Below are 19,872 nucleotides of genomic sequence, written 5' to 3' on the forward strand. Positions count from 1 at the left end.
TTTACCTAATATAGTTTCAGTGTTTTTCTCTAAGATGAAGTGAGGAAGATGTGCAGATTCTTGTGTTTGAATGCGTTTGTAAGGCATGGATAGGTCCAAGGAAGTAGTAGGGAAAGCAGAGAGGTGAATATCAGTGAAGACATGGAGAATAAATGGTCACCTAGAACCACCAGGGCTGCCTGTACATTCGTTGTTCCAAAAGTAATGCATTCTATTTATTTCCATGGAAATTGCAACAGATACAAAGAGCACAGTAACACTGTTTTATAGAGCAAAATCTTAGCTATGAAACTTTTTTTTTTTTTTTTTTTCAACATAGTCACTTAGAGTAGTTCTGCATTGTCACCAGCAATGAATAGGGGCAGGCACACCAAACTCATAAAAATCTGCAACAGTGGAGGTGACTCACTCTCACCACTGCTGGAATACACCACCACTCACTGCCTCACTGTGCTCATAGCCACTGTTTGGTCTCCATAAAGATTCCATAACATTGATGAACGTCAATGGCTGGCATTTTTTCTGCATGGTGGAATTCTATTCCATACCTTTGCTTCATATGCCCTTCCATGTCAGAGTTCTTCTCTGCTGCTACTTGTTGCATGGCAATAGAATGTCATGGAATATTTGTGGGATGGTTCCACTGCCATACTACCTCTTACGCTGTGGGCCAACAAAATAGGAGGCGTTACTTTCGGAGTCACCCTAGTACTTAGTCCCTGTAAACCTATTATTGCAGTCAGGCAGGTAGGTAACTACATACATCTTTTTCATCCTTTAAACAAGAAAAAGGCAAAGTTCCCTTGTATTTTGACTAGTGTGGATTTTTTTGACAAAATGCCTTTCTGTCAGAAAATGCCATCGTTAGATCTTTTTGCCATTTTTGCCATCTTTTTGCCAGACAGTTTTGTCAGGCAGAAGTTTTGTCTTTCCAGATGGAACTTCTGACATGCTTGATTGAAAATCTGAATCATTTCCCTGGTCTGTTTCCACATTTTTGCATTCATGACCATTGGATGAAATATATGTACGAGGAGGAATACAAAGGAACACAGGAGCTCCAGTCCCCAAGGTGAGCACCTTGGCCATGGAGCAAAAGTGCCGTATTCATGCTTGTTTGCTTGCTGTTCAGTGACACTGCTTCTGGGGTGAGAAATTAAGCACTGTTTTTGTATACTGCATAGGATGTTGCCTTGTTTTCTAGTACTGCTTTTTGTCTGAAGAGCAGTTTTTGCTTCAGAGAGTTCTCTTTGATATTCAGATCATCAGGACCAACTAGGTCATTTCTTCAGCTCTAAGTTGAATTTACAGCATATCTGTTGTTCTATTATAACAGAATTGCAGTTAATTTTTCTAGATGGAAAAATGGATATGTTTTTTTGTTTATTTGTTTCCTCAGAGATTAAAAAAAAAAAAAGTTATGTGAAAGGGAGTGAAATTTTTTGACTGACAAGAAAAGAATGAGATTGGATAGGGGCAAACCATTTCTTGACCCCTACAATTTACATTGGTTTCAGGGTGCCCTTTTTTAGAGCCTGGTTAATTAGTTCAAAGCCCTTTACTCTCTCCCTCCCCGCCAAAAGTGAGCAGCCTGTTTTCTCCTGCATGGCTTGGAGAAGCTGGCCATTAAGCTTTGCAAACTGGGTTTTGAATGTTTATAACATAACTATAATTCTTATTTTGAAGTAGTCAAAATTCACTTCTGATGAGATTACATTACTTACTGGTTTGGAAGCTGCACTGAAATGGAGATATAACTGTGATGAAACAGGTGTGAAGCCAGAAGCTTAGTTGCAGCCATGTGTATGAGGGACAAGATTACCTCCAGGAACAATTGTATGAAAAACTCAATGAGAGCTGCCCCAAGACTTATTTCAATTTGACTTCCCAAAACATTAAGCAGTTCTTAAGCTGATCAAAGCTGAGTATTGCTTTGGGTGTTTGGGCTTGCAAAGTTCACTAGTTCTTAGCTACAGCATGTCTTCCTCATATCTGGTAATAAAAATGATCCTCAAGAAAATGAAGGCTGCAAATGTACCTGATAAAAAGTCTCTAATAACAAATAGCTTTCATGTCTGTCATACCTTTCTAATTTCTAACCATGTTTAAAATTTGGTACATTCAGTAATTTCAGTCTCCAAGTCTATATGTGAAGTTACTACCAATGAGAAGTTAAAAATCTTGCATAGTGATGCAGGATCCTAGTTCCGTAATAGCAAGAATCCTGAAATATATGCCTGGATATGTTGTGTGCTGCTGCTATATCTTGTTATGAACTTATTTCATCCTCTGTTTTATGGTGATCATCCAGATGAAATTTACATTTATCGCGGTTTGCTAAGAAATACCAAATGTTTTAAAAAAAGCTAGCACTGAATTTTCTTGTGTACACTATAGGTGTCAAGATCAAGCCTGCAATGTGCATGTGTCTGAATCAACCTATATATATATATATATATATATTTTTTTTTGATAGAATTAATGCAATTATTCGTGATAAATATATTGATAGAGTTATGCTGTATTTAATCCCAACGGGCAGAAATGAAAGAACAGAAAATGCCTCTGAAAATGTCAATTGTAACACTATATATTGCTGTGCTGAGGAAGCAAAATGTTCTTATTTATTCAGTATGATTCAGAGAAGCAATTTATCTTGAACATGTTTTGGGAATGCTTCAGATGAGCAAATAGCTTAGTAACTGATACAGAATAAGCAATCCAATTTTATTATAAGATTACTTTATCAACATTGCATTTCAAAGTCCATTTTAACAACTTTACTTTAGAGGAATTCTGTTTGATTAAACTAAAATTGAGAAGCCTAATTTCCTTTGAGGCAAAATCCTCTAATTCTACATATTTAATCACTGTCTGTATTTAGAATGCTGAGAAAAGGCTTTCTTGTATTAATAAGGATGACAGGATTAAGTGACTAAAATGTGGATGTTTTTATCTTTCCAAGAGTTATAAAGAATGATGGAAGTTCTCTGATTTAGCACTGAGGAGGGAGAGCTGAACTTCTCCCATTTTCATGTTTTTTTGAGCTAGTAACCATCTGATTTTGAATAATACATATAATATTACCTACAAGAGCACAGTTTTATAATGGTGGTACAGTATATTGTTAAACATTTTCTTTATCAATTCATTCAATTTCATTATTTAGGGAAGGTTAAGAAATTCTGATTGGATTCTATTGTGAGGAAATGATAATTTCCATCAGCCACTTCATTTGAGAAGCGAGTTACTCTTAAACCTGCTGGCATGAATTTATAGGAATATCTTCAGAATTTGTCAAATCACCTCACAAATGCCATGTTTTCTCTGTGATGCATTTGATCACTTGCAATCTTCAATCACCTTGAAAACTGAATATTACACTAACTTTAAATTCCAGCACATAGTCAAGAAACTTGAAAGTTTTAAAGTAAAATAATTGTTTTTGCCCCAAAGTATTTATTTTACATTCTAAATAGCCTATAGTTTTCTTATACTGTTATTCAGATTTATTAGCTATGACTTTAGTAATGTTCTGCAATTTACATAATTAGAAACACTCACACTATCTGAAGTGACCCATTACAAAGCAAAATGTTATAATAAAGGAAAATTACTCAGCCTTAATCACTGTTTGTTTCCAAAGATGCTGACAAACTTAACATGACATGTAACAGCCCAGAGTGAAAAGACTGAACACTAGTTGATTAGAGCTGGGAAATTCTGATATATTTTTCATATTCCCATTTTTTGAGGGGAAACAAAACAGGAATAAAGAAGTCTTGAAAACATGTTTTAAGACAGCAGACAGTAGTCCTTTAGAAAAGTTACAGCAAATAAGGATGAAATCTTTTAAAAGATAATTGGTTATTGGAAACTATTATACTAAGAAATAACATAAGAAAACTGCAAAGCAGCAGCTTAAGTTTCGGGATGCTTTGTTCACCACACTGCAGTAAACCTCAGCCATTGCTTTGCTTGGTCAGAGGGTCTTCTAGACTGAAGTTGTTTATTAACCACTAAAAGTTAAGCTTTTCTTTCTCTATAATTTGCGGTGACCAGTAAAATAAGTAGAAACATCTTGAGAAATTATCTGCTGTTCAGAGAAAGCTGCTTAAACCTCTTATTTTTGTAGAGCATTCAAGATAATATTAATTTTTTTACTATGGATAGGAAACTATGCAACCAATGAAACCCATAATTTCTGGAATATCCCTGAATTCATATGGGATACAAACCATGAAAATAATGTGTTACATGTGAGTTTTATTTGCCTGTTTTTTGTTTTTTTTTTTTTTTTTTTTTTTTTTAACCTAACCACTAAAGAAGACATTTGAAACACATTTCCTGACTTGATCAAGACACAAAGGACAATGTTAAGCTCTTAAAGCTGGATCTTCAGTAATATAAACTTGTATCTGCAGTATCTGAAGGATTCTTCCTAACAGTTGTTAGCAGAACTGGTGGGCTGTATTTCTACCAGCTGAAATGTGAAAAAAAACAAACAAACAGAAACAAAACTGAGAATTAATACAGTAACCAAATGCAAGGAGAACAATTTTTGTGCATACCGTTTTTTTTTTTATTTTTTTTTTGGTTTTGTTTTGTTTTGTTTTTTGTTTTTTTTTCTGCACTGGTTTCCCATCTTCATGGCTTTGCAGAGGGATAAAATACTGGTTTTATTCAGTTATTGTATTCTGATACAATTTTTTGTCAGACTAATGTTTTCTTAAACTAAATTTGTTACTGAGTTTGTGAGGTCTTAAATAGAAAGTCTGTATTGTGCCAAAATCAACCTAAAGGATCCTGGTATAATAAAATCTTGATGGTAAAAGAACTGCAGGGTGTACGATGAACTTTTAAAATTTAGTTATTACTATTATTTTTTACATAATCATGTAGCTTATTAGTTGGGCAAAAGAGGAAGAGGTGATTGAACTTGGATCAGTTATACTCTGCTCAGTTACGTACCACCAACTCCAGGCAGCTGGATAAAAGGACAAGTGCTTTTCCAGAGAGTTTTACAGTAGAAATAGTATTTATTTAATTGTAGAAGATACTGGTAGGATCTTCTGTGGAGCAGTGTAAGAATCACGGTTGTCTAATTTTAAGAAAAATGTGTTGGAACCAGACTGTCTGAGTGAGGAGCTGTGAGGGAAGATGGGCAATGTGGAGAGCTTGCTTTGTGAGCTCCTTTGCAGTGCCCAGGTCAAAATAAAGGCTAGATAACCATCAGAAAGACAGTGTTTTACTAACACTGGGCAACTAAATGAATTTGGGTTTAAAATTTGAAGAAGAATTGTAATATTTCCTGTTAGAAATAAAGAGCAGGCTTTAAAATCTGGTAAGTACAGTATAATACAATCTGTTTATGATAGAAGCCATGGCCGTCTGTGTTGGCTGAGATTTGACTTCCATTCTGTGACCTCATCAAGTCTTTGAACCTCGTGCTTTCTCGGAAACTCCTAAAAGAAAAGCTGTTCAGGTAGACATGCCACAGTGGCCTGATTTATTGAGTAGAATTAAGACACGTAGGGTGGTAGAAGCAGGAATTTCCCTGAATGGTTGGTCACTGTTTAAAAATGTGTTTTGGTTTTGTGGTTGCACAGCTGGAAGAAAACATCAGTATCAGCGTACTTCATCCCCAACTTCTGCCATCAGAGATGATGTGATGGGTCAGGAATTCTGATTAGGGCAATGGCGGGTTTGGCCACCAGCAAAAGAAATGAACCTGAAGAAAAGCTCTGATTTCCACAGAATTCTGCTTTTTGGTTTCTCTAATGTTGCTTCTTATTATATGTCATATATCCCAGCCTCTGTGTCTGAAAATGGCTGGAGGTTCTGCTACTGTGTAATTACAGATTACTGGGTTTAAGCCCAGTGTTTTTCCAAAAACATGTTATACATTGAGGAAATCAGTTACATAGAGACAGACCCTTGATTCTTAAATGGTCCTGCTTTAATGTAACAACTGTGGATTTTGTTTCAGAGGAGAGAGATTGACTGCTGTTTTGCTGATTACCTTTGCTGAATCAGACCTTCTGAACATTAAAACAATGCTCATTCATATCACAGTTCTGATTTATACTTCCTTCTGTTATCCTGTTCCTCTAGCATGCAGTTTGTGTTGATAAATTCATTTCAGCAAAATTTGTACTTACTTTAGAAATTGAAAAATAACTTTCTGAATTACTTAGATGAGGGAACTGTTTTGATTTTTACCATTTAGCAGTCATTTTGGGGAAAAGAAAACCTGAGCTTTCACTGTGTTGCAGTTTGCTTTTTGCAATATCACAGGTAGCTTATTTTTACTTTCCTTTCATGGCAGCTCTAGTTGAAGTGATACTTTGTGGAGCTGAAAAGAAGAAAAGTCTGCCGGGTGCTTGTTATTAACTGAGATAACATTATGGATAGTTCACTTTGTGCTCTATGTCTTCATTCTTTGTGCAGTAGATAATATTGGTAGGAGAGAGAGGTTAGGTTGCCTAAACATTTATAGTTTTCTCTGCAGCAGAAAGTTCAATAGTGGAGGGAAATGTAGTGTTTTATAGTTGATTTAATATAAAAGTAAAGTTCACATCATTGTAGTATGATTTTTAAATCTTCAGTAGGATTAATTCATTGTTTCTCAGTATTTTTCTATGGCAATCCTTACTTTTTGTAAAACCTTGTTGCATTTCTCTCCAGACAATTTTTTTTTCCTTTTTTTTTTTTTTTTCTATAGAATAAAATATATGTATATAAAGTAAAAATCACCTCACTATTGAGAGGTTTTTCTCTATGTATGTACCAGTCAGTTACAGCCATTATATGGGAGGGTATTTAATATATGAGTTTAAACTTTGCACAAGAATACTTCTGTCTGTGGGTTTGAGTCGTCAAGCAGGTTCCTATAAATTAAATTAAATACACCAGTAAAATGGCAGTTTGTTTTAAGGAATATGCTATAAAATTTCTTATACAGCTGTTTCGAGTAATCTAATACTCCCCCCTTCTCTCATTTTACAGAGATGGTATGTTAGAAAATGCTGTAGGAAAACACTAGAACCCACTTCTTCATGAGTGGAAGAGATCATTTCCTTTACTTGCCTCTCCACTGGTTTGCAATAGAGAAGTGTTCAGTGATGGGCAGTCACAATGACAGCAGTGCTTAAAATTATGCTGTCACAAAAATGAAAATGCTTTGATATAAAATGTCTTAAATTATTTAATACCAGCAGATAAAATTACATTTCCTTAGAATTTAATTAATGCGTTGAGTGAAGTACTTCTGTTTTACTGTTTTGCTGGGCTGACTGTGTAGATTGACAAGGCTGTTTTTTGCAAGTATGTCTGAGCTGTCTAAACAGCTGTAAAACAGCTGTAAAAACCACTCACTAGCTGTTAAAACTCAAAGTAGTAAATCCTTTCAGTCACTTCTGGCACACTGAGCTTATCTAAGAGATGATTTTTCAAAATATTTAAATAAGTGATTACAATGGTAGGTGATAGTGATTCAGAAGTACAAAATGGGATTATATTGATAGAGTATTACAAGCTTTGTGATTAAAAGGTGTTTTTTACAATTAGAAGTCAGATGATTCTTACTTAAAAATATTAAATGTTAACTGTGTTGCTTGTTGATGAAGAGAAACAACTTGTGATCTGCAAACATTTTTATGTGCAAATAATTTAATGCAGATAATTTAACTGCATTGATTTCACTTGGATTTTTCTCCAGTAGTAACAGTATGACAGTTTGCAGGATCACTGACTGAACAGATGAGTTAGTAATGTCAACTAATTAAATAAAGCAATTATCTTCTGATACCCTTGAGCCTAGAAAACCGTTATAACTGTGGGACTAAAAGACAGGCTTAGAAAGTATGTGGTCCCACTGCAAAATATTCACATTTACTACTAGTTTTAAGACTCTGAATAGTAAACTTGAAAATTATTATAGAAAATACAATTTGTGGTAACCATGCTATAAGGTTGTTTGTTACTCTGCAGAATAAGTAGCGTCTGTAATTTGTAGGAAAGACTGTAGATTGTTTCAGATAGGGTGAAAAATATAGAAATAGGAAAAAATTGTATTTCTAGAACTTGTAGAGAAAAGGCAGGAAGTGATCATTTGGTGGAGTACAGTTAAATATAGAAACCCCTACTTGCCAAAAGGCATTAGTAGGGTTCATTTGAGACAAGAGCATATTCTAGCAATCTTAGTACTGTTATATCCTCCTGAGCTTTTCTGTTGTGTGCTGTGTATTTCGTAGAGTCGTGTCTGTTGCTGCATCTCATAAATAAAATTAAAATAAAATTGTTTAGCAATAAAGTTATGAATTTTCAATGAAAAACTTCAATTCTGTCAATTTGTCATTCTGAGTTGAATGTATTTAAATTCTGGTCTTGGAGTCTATCATAGTAGATATAAATTGTGTAAAATTTTAAAGGAAAATCTTTTTGGATAAAGCATGATAGGATGGAGAGGAGTTAAAATTACTTTTTGTTTTTGTCTCCATTTATGGGAAGGATAAATTGATACAAACAGATTTTTTGTTGTTTTGTTTTTTAAATACCTTAGAATTATGATGGTGATTATTGTTTTGTACTACCAGGACTACTAATTCACTGACTGAGTCTTTGGTTACAACAGCTTCCAGTTACTGCTATTATCATGAACATTTCCTGGAGTGACTGTGTTGTAAATTTGACCAATAGAGTCAAACCCAGTGCAAGACTGATATAGTTTGTTAGGATTATTGCTGTGCAGTTGTGAAACCAGCTGTAATTTGGAGTTTGGAGGCAGTCTTCAAACCATTGTGTGTGCAAGAGAATCTACCTGCATCAGACGTTTCTTCCATAACTGATGTTGCAGCTAATGAAAGTCAAAAAAGTGGTATGATAAACAAGAAATGAAATATTCTTGAGTCCATATGAAAGTCCTCCATGTGTAACAGGGCTATGTGATGGAAATGAATAAAGGTAAAGAAATGTGTCATTGGTGACTCCCACCATCCATAAACTATTGAAGCTGGAGAAATTAGTTTACGTTTTCTTGATGAAATTGCAGAACTTGAAAAACTCACAGTTAATATTTCATGAGCAGCGTTGTTTTCTTACTGTAAGGAGCTCAGTGATTCTGTGATTTCAGTACATGAGCTACAAAAGGTGTGACTCCACAAAAATAATGCACATGGATTTATTTCAAAAGTTGAAATTCAGCCCGTAATAAGGAGTATGTCCCGAATTTCTGATCAGTTCCTCTTTCTGGATATTTACAGCTCCTAAAGGTGCAAGTGACAACGAATACGACATACTCCTCATCTGTTTTACTTGGCTAATTATGCACATTCTTTTCTGTGAAATGGAAGTAATGAGCTTAGCAGAGTAAATTGGTTATTTTTTAATATAAAGAAATTGCAAATGGTCTGGAAAAACATGCAACAGAAACATTTTTCAGGGACATAAAGAATAAAAAACATCCTTTCATTGTCATTAGTTTCATCAGCTAATAATATGCCAGAAACAAAGCATGGAAACATGTATCTGCAGTGTATCAAGGATAACAGAAAATTAATATATTGGAATCTCTAGACAGTGACTTTCCAGAAAATATTTGTTTAATATTTCAATCTTTTTTTCTTTTTTTTTAACTTATAGAACCCAGCATTGACTTGCAAGATAGCTGTTGGCATGTAGCCACCCAATAGTTGCTATAAGAGACCTAATATCATTTTATGGGATTGCAGTTATGTCTGTAGCACCAGCAGTTTGCATCCTGTCTGAGGGGAGCAGTTTTGCAAATACTTTATTTACTACCTGCAGATGTTTTTATTCTCACATTTAATATGTCAGGGTCACTACCACGTGTATTAACCTCATTTTACTTTTTGTTCAAATTCCTTCAGCATTTATTGGGAAAAATAGAAATACATTTACTTTATGTTTGTGTGTTATGTATATAAAAGAAATATATGTTGCCAGTAACCACTTCCCTGTCTCTTGTGTCCCCTTCCCTTCTCTTGCTTTTGGATTGTATGTATGACATACATATAATTTGATGAAGACAATATTTAAAATGGACATGCTCTGTCCCTTTCTTTTCTGGTAAAGTTCTTGATATAAATAAGTCTTTTACAAAGCTTCCTTTCTATTTTTTTATTTCCTTTTTTTCCAAGTTTGAGGTAAGTATGATTAAGCAAGATTGTTAAAATGCTTCATTATGGTGTATGTCTGGATTCTAAACATTCTGAAATCAGTAAATATTCACTGTAATTAGATCCACTCTCGTTAAAAATAGCTGGAGTAAATTCTTATGTTAGTATGATGATGATGGCTATAAGGGATTGGAATTAATTGGAATTAAGCTTGTGCATTTCGTATTATAATGCTTTATCTTTTGTGTGGTAAAATTGGGCTTCATCTATAAATATTGTTTTATGTGATTCGGTCCTCTAAAGACAATATTTGCCATTAATTGCTTTATTGCTTTTTTATGGTAACAGGCCAATAAATTATACAAAACAAATCCCCCTCCCTCGAGGACTTCTTTATTTCTAATTGCCAATCTGTTTTCCAATTAAGATGTTTTCTATTTGGAAATCCAAAAATAAATAATTTTAGCAGTGAACTGTTTATCTGTGTTTTTCAAGATATTAATTATGTAAATTCAAAGAGCTGGTAACAAATAAAAGCAAGCATTGCAAGCTGTACTGTGTTATAAAAGAATCATTGCGACGTGCTCTCGTAAAAAGCAGAAAGCTCTGTGGTGGAATTAAATATAAAAAGGATAACCTCAGTGCTCTTTGAGGAAAAAAAACTATCACTATTAAAGCTGTCAGGAAGAGTTATTAAGTTATATATAACTTAAAAGCATTATTTTAAGTCGAGTCAGGCTAAACGAGTGGAAAAAAAAAACGTCCTCTAAAAATTGAAACAAAAACATAGCTTCAAAATATCCCTTGGATGTACCGCACTTACGCAGCTCATGGAAGTGGCTGTTCAAAAGGATGTAACATATATTTTGTCAAAGCAAATTCTGTTTAAAATTTGCAGCGTTCAGTGCTTGCAGCTGTCGATTACTGGTGCTACAATGGAGACAACTGGCACTGCTTGACGTTTCCCTTCTTGAAAGTAAACCGTGCAAATTAGGGAATTTTTAGAATCAGAAACCAAAGAAAGGCTTCATCCGTACTTGGAGTTTGTATCCATAAATCCTCCTTATATGGAACAGATATTTTATTGACTACTTCTTTTGAAAATCTCTATGTTTTGTTACATATAAATATATATTAAAATGAGCTTATTATTTATCTAGAATAGGATTCATTTCATTCTTACAGTAGTAGATAATATACAGTTGAAAATTTGCAAGGGGAAATAATAGCTAATGTAAATGTAACATTCCTCTACAACATGATACTGAATAAGTTTTCTTAACTGTTTGAACCCACACTTAAATTCAGGACAATGGCATATCTGAAATAAAAATAACAGAAAAGAAAGTGAATCTCTAAGGTAATAAGTATTTTCTCTGAAGTGTTCTTTGAATGTATATATTCTGAATTTTGCCATTTTATCATCTACATATATATGTATTTCTTATAGTACAGTCTGTAGATATGATGCAAAATTCAGAATTCTAGTTGACAGAAATTTCACAACTGGATTAAACCTTTGCAAGCAGTCACTGAGTTCTTGGGTGTAAGTTCTGCAATTACTGTCTGCAGAAAAGCAGTCCTTCGTGAAGTTTTCCTACCGTTTGTCTTACGAAATGGGCCTTAACTTTATTTGTAATCTTATTTCTATCACAGCAGCTAAACTCCAAGAGAAATACTGAAACTGCATCCGATCATGTTAGTCTTTAAAGTTGACTTTTGATTTGTCACAACATCTAAATTCCGTGAAAAAAGAGTTCACTGTTGTCAGATAGCAGCTCTGTAGTCATGTGATATTGTTTAAGCTCTCCATCTCTTCTGGGTATCTGTAGTGTTGCTAAATAAGAGTAGCATGGGAGAGGAACATAAAATGTTGCAGAAATAACTGATTTTTTAACAGAACTTTTCTCAGCTTCAGGAATATTCTACAGAGAAGAATAAAAAAGGTTTCCTAAGCAGCGTCAATGATCAGGGAAAAATGAACTAGATCCAAAACATATGGAAATGAAAAGACTGAAGTAGATATATAATTATTAGTATTATTTCCAAATCATCTCCAAATCATCTGTCTTACTTAGTTACACATTAAATAGCGTCATTTACTGTTACTTATAGGAGTGTTTGCATATGGAACTTTGTTTGCTTTATGTAAAGGATGATGCAGATTCCCTTTTGCAGAAGAAAGAACTGGAGCAATGAACTCTTAAGTATTTTCTTACTGGCCAGATGCCTACAAGTTCTTTTTCTGAACTATTCCAGATTGCTTCATTTCTCTATAAGATGCAGAAAGATGAGTAATGCTTTCTTTCAATAATGTCCAAAATGAGTTTGTTTTTTCATCGCTTTTGTACCATTCCATATCTCTATAAATACCCGCCGTTCCAAGTTCTACATGTTTTCAATGGTTTTGCACTGATTTAGCAACACTAAAGTCAAACCTAAGAGCCTGTTTCTCTGAAGAGAGTAAAGCACACACTTCAGGACCTTATTGAATGATAGCGTGAAGCTAAAATTAACTTGGGTGAAGTTTTTCACATGAGCTAGAATACAATACTTTAAGGAAATAGTGGGTCTGTACCCAGTAACAGAGACTGTGTTTTAAGTAGAATCCTGCAATATCTGCAAATCCTTGTTTTCAACATTTATTCTAAAAATCAAGGCACAAGATTCTTCTGTGGTGTCATGTGTGATACATTTGACTGATTGTTCTGAATTTCAGAAGTTGGAACTGTACTCCTGAGTAGTTTTGAACTCTTCCTAAATTCATGTTAAGCATCAAAGGTCAAAAGGAAAGAATGTTTCTAACTAAAAAGACTTTATGGAATATAACCGTGTATGTTACCAGAGGCACTGAGTGAAATTCAGGGAAATGAAGGTAATTGGCAAAAGTCGTATCGATTAACTGAGGCCAGAATTTTACTTCTGCAGTTCAGAAGCAGTGATTTCCTTCTGTCTGATCTCTTTAAAATTAGGACAATTTGGATGTATTACACTAATAACCTTGTTTCCTTCTGACCATTTTTCTCTAACAGAAAGTTATTTTTTGCTTCATTTGAATTTTGGAATCTAATATATACTAAACAAGTGTGATTTTTTTCATAGCTATTTTCAAAATCGAACTTTAAAGTTTGTACTGAATCAGAAAACCCATATCTATTTTGCTTCAAAACCATTTAATTTTTTAAGATTTTTCCTAACTCCTTTCCCTGGATGACATGAGATTTTAAAGTAGACTCTCTTAAATAAGCAGAGATTTACTGAAGGCTTTCAGTTTGCATTCCTCTGTAGTACAAGAGCACTTTGAGCAGTACTAGCTGTTAGATGTGCAAATGGTATGGAGTAAATCCACTAAATTTATAATTGTGCTCTTCTATCACTCTTTCAAATGCTACACTATACTTGCGCTTTTAGGCTTGTACAGTTGATGTCTTCTACTTTGTCCTTAAACAAAGCTGGGTGACATATATTTAATATTCTCAGTTATGTTTCTCTACAATATGGTTGCACAGGTGCAAAGGTGCAAATTTGATTTTGGCACAAAAATCTATGCAGCAGATGTTGCAGCATCCTGTTCTTGATCAGGTGAACAGTTGTTTCTCATACAGTCTGGCTTTTAGCAGCAGCTGTGAACAAAAATCAATTTAAGTTAGGCTATTTGATGGGCCAGTCACTTGTTTGTCAATCTTAAGAGGGGAGGTGGTTTAGGAATTTGCCTAAAGACTATAAATTTTTTGAATTAGCATATAGGACTTGCTGGCTGTATATATTTTTCTGATTGTAATGCCACTGATTAAGCACATCATCTTGTTTGCACGCATTGAAAAGTTCTGATTTCTTTTTTTGCGACCAGATACTTAGCATATGACAAGTGTAACTGTAATTCTCAGAGCCACCTGAATGTTTTATTTCCTTTGAAGAAATATGCCAGTTCAAATGCACAGAAGTAGTAGCTGGAGAAAAACTGTTATATTCGTGGTGTCTTACAAATACTTTCTGTGCTGCCATATATCGTGATGTATATAAAGCACTGTACAGTAGAGTTTGGCCACCATGAATTGCAAGGCAACATTCATTGGAAATAGGGATGTCTTTAGTTTCTTCATTTGTGCGCTCTGGAAAGCAAATCGATATGCTAAGGCATGGTGAAAAATGAGATAGTAACTAACATCAACATTAGTTTGATGTGACAAACTACATTCTCTTGTTTCTACATGCCTTTGATCTTGTACTTGAGACTAGCAATATTCAAACCCTATTATATATTCAGTTATTAAATACTGTAACAGTTTATATGTATTCCCACAGGTTATTTTCGGATTATCGCGGTGCAATATTTTGTGCCCTGGTCGGTTGAGTAAAGAAACTCTGTTATTGCCAAATCTGATCTCTGAGTAGAATAAAGGTTGTGTTTATTTGTTTAAAACATGGGTTTTACTCATGGGGTTGGAGATGTGGAAATGCATTCAAGTTCAAATTCATGGTTTCCACGAGTGCTTAGCACTTCTCAGGCAGAGTCTTAATTGTAGAAAGGTACAAAGAAATTTAAATGTGATGTTTGTTGTCCAAGAAATAATATGTACTGTTAGATTACATAGATTTTCTATATGTTTAAAAGTGGTGCAGGAAAGAAACTCTTACTATTTTGTTCCTAAAATATTTGTTTTTTGGCAGCATTTGTCTGGATGTATAGCAGATGTACTATGTATAACCTGAGTACAACTTAATGCAGCACACATGTAGCAAATGAAAATAACATTAATAGAAGTTGTTATTTTAATATGGACTTTTGGGCAAAAGGAAGCAATGTTCTGGTCTGGGCTACTTATGCTGTGATATAAATAGAAGGTTTCAGTTTCCAGGACTGTCAGTCTGGCAAAGTTCATTTGACCTCAATTTGTGATGCAAGACTCCTGCAAATAATGGCCTCACTAACTTTTATTCTGTTTCTGTTAATAGGAGGAATGCTTTTTGAATTTAGAGGCTCCTATTTCAAGAGTCTGTGGCTATGACACTCCTTTCCCTCACATCTTTGAGCCTTTCTACATCCCAGACAAATGGAAATGCTATGATGCCCTTCGAAAAATGATTAACTACTGAGCAGTAACACAGGTGAGAAATACTGTTCTGCAATGGTAGTTTGCTTGTAAACTGTTTTAACGGGGTGATAGCAGGGTTTGAGGATAAAATATCACTCCTTCATTTATTTTTTCTTTCACAGGAATTGCTTGTAATGGCTTTGGGCCTTTAGTCTGAAAAGTGTCTGAATATTTTTTAGTAGTGCCATTGAAGTCAAGTAAGATCAGATATATTTTCACCTGTATTTAAAGACTATTATTTCACAAGAAAATCGTATTGTTAAATTACATTTTTCACTATTTGGGGTAGACTTGTAATCCTGTACAAGTCCTTTACACTGAACATGACACAGGCACTGAATGACAAAGTGTAGGAAGTGAAAGTATAGGAAGCATTTGTAGTGTTCTACTATTCTATCCAAATATGGCCATAAGGCTTATACTTTGTTCTAAAATATTTGTTCTAAAAAAACCATTCTTCTATATAACTCTGCCCTGGTAAGGCCTCCTCTGGAGTACTGTGTCCAGTTCTGGGCTCCCCAGTACAAAAAAGACAGGGATCTCTTGGAAAGAGTCCAGCGGAGGGCACAAAGATGGTGAAGGGCCTGGAGCATCTCTCGTATGAGGAAAGGCTGAGTGAACTGGGTCTGTTCAGCCTTGAGAAAAGAAGACTGAGAGGGGATCTAATACAGGTTTATAAATATCTGAGGTGTGGGGGCCATAGTGGTGAGGCCGGACTCTTTTCAGTGGTGAGTGGAGACAGGACAAGGGGAAACGGCCGGAAACTGCAGCATAGGAAATTCTGCACAAATGTGCGCAAGAACTTCTTTACAGTGAGGTGACGGAGCACTGGAACAGGCTGCCCAGGGAGGTGGTGGAGTCTCCTTCTCTGGAGATGTTCCAGACCTGCCTGGATGCCTACCTGTGTGACCTGGTGTAGGGAACCTGCTTTGGCAGGGGGGTTGGACTCGATGATCTCTGGAGGTCCCTTCCAACCCCTACAATTCTGTGATTCTGTCCTTCTGTGATTAATGTGATCGCAGAGAGATTTCTATTTGCAGAGCCTTCAGGCACCCTGGCCTATGAAGTAGTCTATTTTTATCACTTCTGTATTGTCTTTGTCTTTTATTTCATTTTAATACCGTACCAGCAGTAGTTGGCTGTGCAGTGGCCAACCACAACTTCAGAAATTATTGGGTGTTATTACTGTGGAACTCTTGGTATTTAATAATCAAAGTTCAATCGTCCCTTGTGTTCTGATCTTTCTTTAGTTAAGTAAATCAATAGCTTCTGAGATTGAGTCTCAATAAGAAAAAAACCATGCAGATGACACCTTAACTGGCCGATTTTCTTTTACAACAAAGAGATCCTGTAATAGGTAAAGGAATTTGTTGCTGTTGATGCTGAGGGCTGTGGGTCTCAGGTAGGCCCTATATTAGGAGCGCCCTCTTGTGTCAGTTTTACTCAAAAGTTTAGCTGTGAATTAGATTTAGGGCCAGGGGAGAAAATTGTCAGTAATGTTAATGTTAATCTCGTTTGCATATTTATTTTCTTCCAGGATGACTTTTTGCATTTCACCATCTTTGTTTCCTACGGTAGCTGAAAATTGAATTTCTGTATGCAAAATGGGAAATCTACTACATAGGCAGCATCTCCAAAAAATAATATAGTTCCCCATACAACATGTCTCCAAAATCACCCATTATTGACATCCTATAGCATTTCTTAGTAGAATGTTGTAAACCCTTTTGTAGAGTATGCTGTCTTTTGCAGAACAGTTATTCTTGCCTTTTATCTGAGTTTAATGTATTTAACCTGTGTTGACAGTGCCTCACTTGCACATAGTTGCTTGTCTTGAGGTTGCCATTACATACATTACATATTGTTTTCTTGCTCAAAGATAGAGTTTGAGAATGCATACTGTATAGCTGCCAGTGACAGAGGCAAGAGCAAAATCTGTATCTTTCAGCAGTCTCTTAGTTATTAAGATTTATAGCTAGGTTAGGTATAAGACAAATAGCTTCGAGGTAGGCATCTAGATTCCAGACAACTCTTTGTAGCTGGGAAAAAAGATAAAGAGAGAAGAGGCGGTGAGATTAAGATGGTTGTACTGTTTCTGGGTACTGGTGTCTGCCACTCATTTGGGAAAGCAAAAAAGAAGAGAAGAAAGAGAAGAAGAAACAGAGGAAAGCAGACAACAAAGTGTATAAAACATGCTCTTGAACACAAATATATTGAGGGGAGCTGTAGAAAATTGCCAGGTGGTTTTCTTTTACCTTTGCAGCTTTATCTACCATGTTTGTGTGTTCTGATTTATTTTTAAATGGATTCTATAGCTGTTAACAGATGACCTTCCTGAGAGTTTGTGTGCTTATGTAAGGTGATAATGTTTCCATTACAAATTTAGCCTCTAAAATTATCAAGTTATCAAACTGTTAACTTCATTATGGAGGTTTTTTCATTGTTGTTTTGTTGTATTACAAAGTTTAAGCATGGTTATTAAAGGTTTAAAGATGCTGTGAATGAAGGAAGGTGTTTTGCATTTATTTTGCTTTTCGAGCACGTGTTTGAGGTGTTGTCAGCACCAAATGTCTTTTGCTGAGAACCAGTGCTACAGCTGGGAGAGGCTTGCAAGTGGCAGCAATACTTGTCCTTTCTCAGCCACTAACTTGTGCTGGGAAACAGCAAGAGACCTGTGAGATAGATAGTTTAGTACCTGTTCTCTGCAGATAATTATTATTACACCTGTTCTTAGGCAGTACCTCATAAATGTTGAAGCACAGAAAAATTATCACTCTTATCCCCATTTGTTGAATAAAAGGAAGAGACTGGACAATACATACATACATACATAACTTGAGACTAATAACCAGTTCTTTTTCAACACAGAATCCCAAATGTTGTAGGCTAGACAGCCTGCCTCTCGTACTACACTGTCTGTAATCCATAGGATAAACATCCTCCACAGGCTTGAATACATCACAGCATTTCTGACTGATTATGTTTGGATGACCAAATAATGCTGGATGACCAAAAAAAAAAAAAACAAAAAAAAAACCACAAACAAAACACATGGAAATGGCCTGTAAATCATGTCTTATTTATCAATCCAAATAAAAGATAACACGGGTCTACTAGTGCTATGAGTTAAGCTGGCTTTTTGCTAGATTGTACCTTAGTATCTTAATCTTGCACTCAAACCTTCCTGAGAATCTGTGTAATCTACTACAGTAAAGGTATTGACTGCAGTTTTTTACAGCACCTCTCTTCAATGTAATAACAGATTAATAGGATATCTAGTAGAGCTCTAACAAAAAACAACACACATGATTCCCAGCTTAACATTCACATACTAGAGTGGGATGGAAGATACTTTATTGCATAAATGGCAGGAATTAGTATTGTCTTCTCACTAGACATCAGCACTTAATTACAGCATTTCTAATTTTTGCTCTCTTCTTGGGCAGCATTAAGAATGTAATGAAACTTTTAAAACATTGAGTAAGTGCACTGTTGGAGTTTAGACACTTTGATGTTCTGATGGTGTTTACATCACATTGCGTAGTTAGGCACCTTGATGCAAAGCATCTCCATTCACTTACCTTTACCTTCCTTTTCACCAATGGTTAGAAGTGGATTTAATCCAAATGTACACCTAATAAAGGATTTTTTTTTTAATATACAGCAGAGAGCATTATAAGTTTAAAAAGGAAGATTACCTTGAAGAATGATAGGTGTTTAAATTGTGGATATTACTTTCTGCCTTACGATAAATAATTTATTTTGTTATCTTCTTCTGCAGAGCTGAGAGGAAAAACAGGAAAGTACAGAAGTCTTCAAAACTGTTGGCACTTACTAAAAATGATTTTGGAATTCACATAGCAGACTGTTTTCTCTGAACTCAACTTATTAGTATTTATCTTGGCTGTTATTCAGGAAGTTCAAATCCTCGTTAATTATGAAATTGGTGATGGACAGGTGATTGCTATAATAAGTAGTGTCAGATGTATTTAAAGATATTCCAGATGTTTTATGAATGTTACACATTGCAGTGGTTCACAGGGTTACATCTCTAAACTTAATTGTGTAAATATTAGAAGCAGGATTTTATTCAATAAAACATATTATACAGACGTGGTCTCTTGGTTTTGTCATTGTTTTGGAAAATCTCAAAGAATCTATTGGAATTTTGACTGTATTTTCAACAAAATAAACCTTGGACAACCAGACCAGCTGGTGCCTCTGGTGTGACTAAGACCCCCTTTAACCTGTTTGGTGAGCTGCCTTTCAGCTGACTGTACTTCATATGTAAAATGGCCCCAGATACCAATTTTCCTTCCTACAAAGGAAATGAGAACTCCATTTTTTCTTGAGTAGGGAGGAGAGATTGTGATGCATCATTGCTCTAGTTGAGAAGCTCCATTGGTTCACCCCAGTGCAATATCTGTCTTTGATATTTTTCTTCTGGAAGTGGAATATGTTTGCAGGTGAGAGATTTTTTTAAAAACGTGCTGATACACTGCAAGATTCATGCTGGTGGTGGGAGAGGAGACACTGCACGTAACATTTTCTGTCGGTGAGGGCATAGAAATGCAGAATTACCAAAAAGACTATACAATAAAATTAAACCAGAATGCTTTTTTCCTACTGATATAAAC

The 19,872-nt window shown here is 35.1% G+C and overlaps 1 protein-coding gene across 2 annotated transcripts in view; it reads left to right on the forward strand.

Annotated features, from left to right (window-relative positions):
- Positions 1-19,347, forward strand: part of BCKDHB (branched chain keto acid dehydrogenase E1 subunit beta) — a 107,434-nt gene extending 88,087 nt beyond the window's left edge. Inside the window, exons 10-11 of one of the 2 annotated variants that reach the window (XM_042816780.1) lie at positions 15,096-15,248; positions 19,017-19,347. In XM_042816780.1, coding sequence (XP_042672714.1) covers positions 15,096-15,236 — 141 coding nt within the window. In that variant the 3' untranslated portion in view covers positions 15,237-15,248; positions 19,017-19,347. Of the gene's footprint in view, positions 1-15,095; positions 15,249-16,772; positions 18,329-19,016 lie in introns of those variants that run through there. The other variant, XM_042816770.1, reaches the window with a different exon arrangement.
- The last annotated feature ends 525 nt before the right edge of the window (positions 19,348-19,872 follow it).

This window comes from Centrocercus urophasianus, unplaced genomic scaffold (genome assembly GCF_019232065.1).
Source record: "Centrocercus urophasianus isolate 14NV4802_14NV808 unplaced genomic scaffold, USGS_Curo_1.0 seq_10, whole genome shotgun sequence".
NCBI lineage: Eukaryota > Metazoa > Chordata > Aves > Galliformes > Phasianidae > Centrocercus > Centrocercus urophasianus.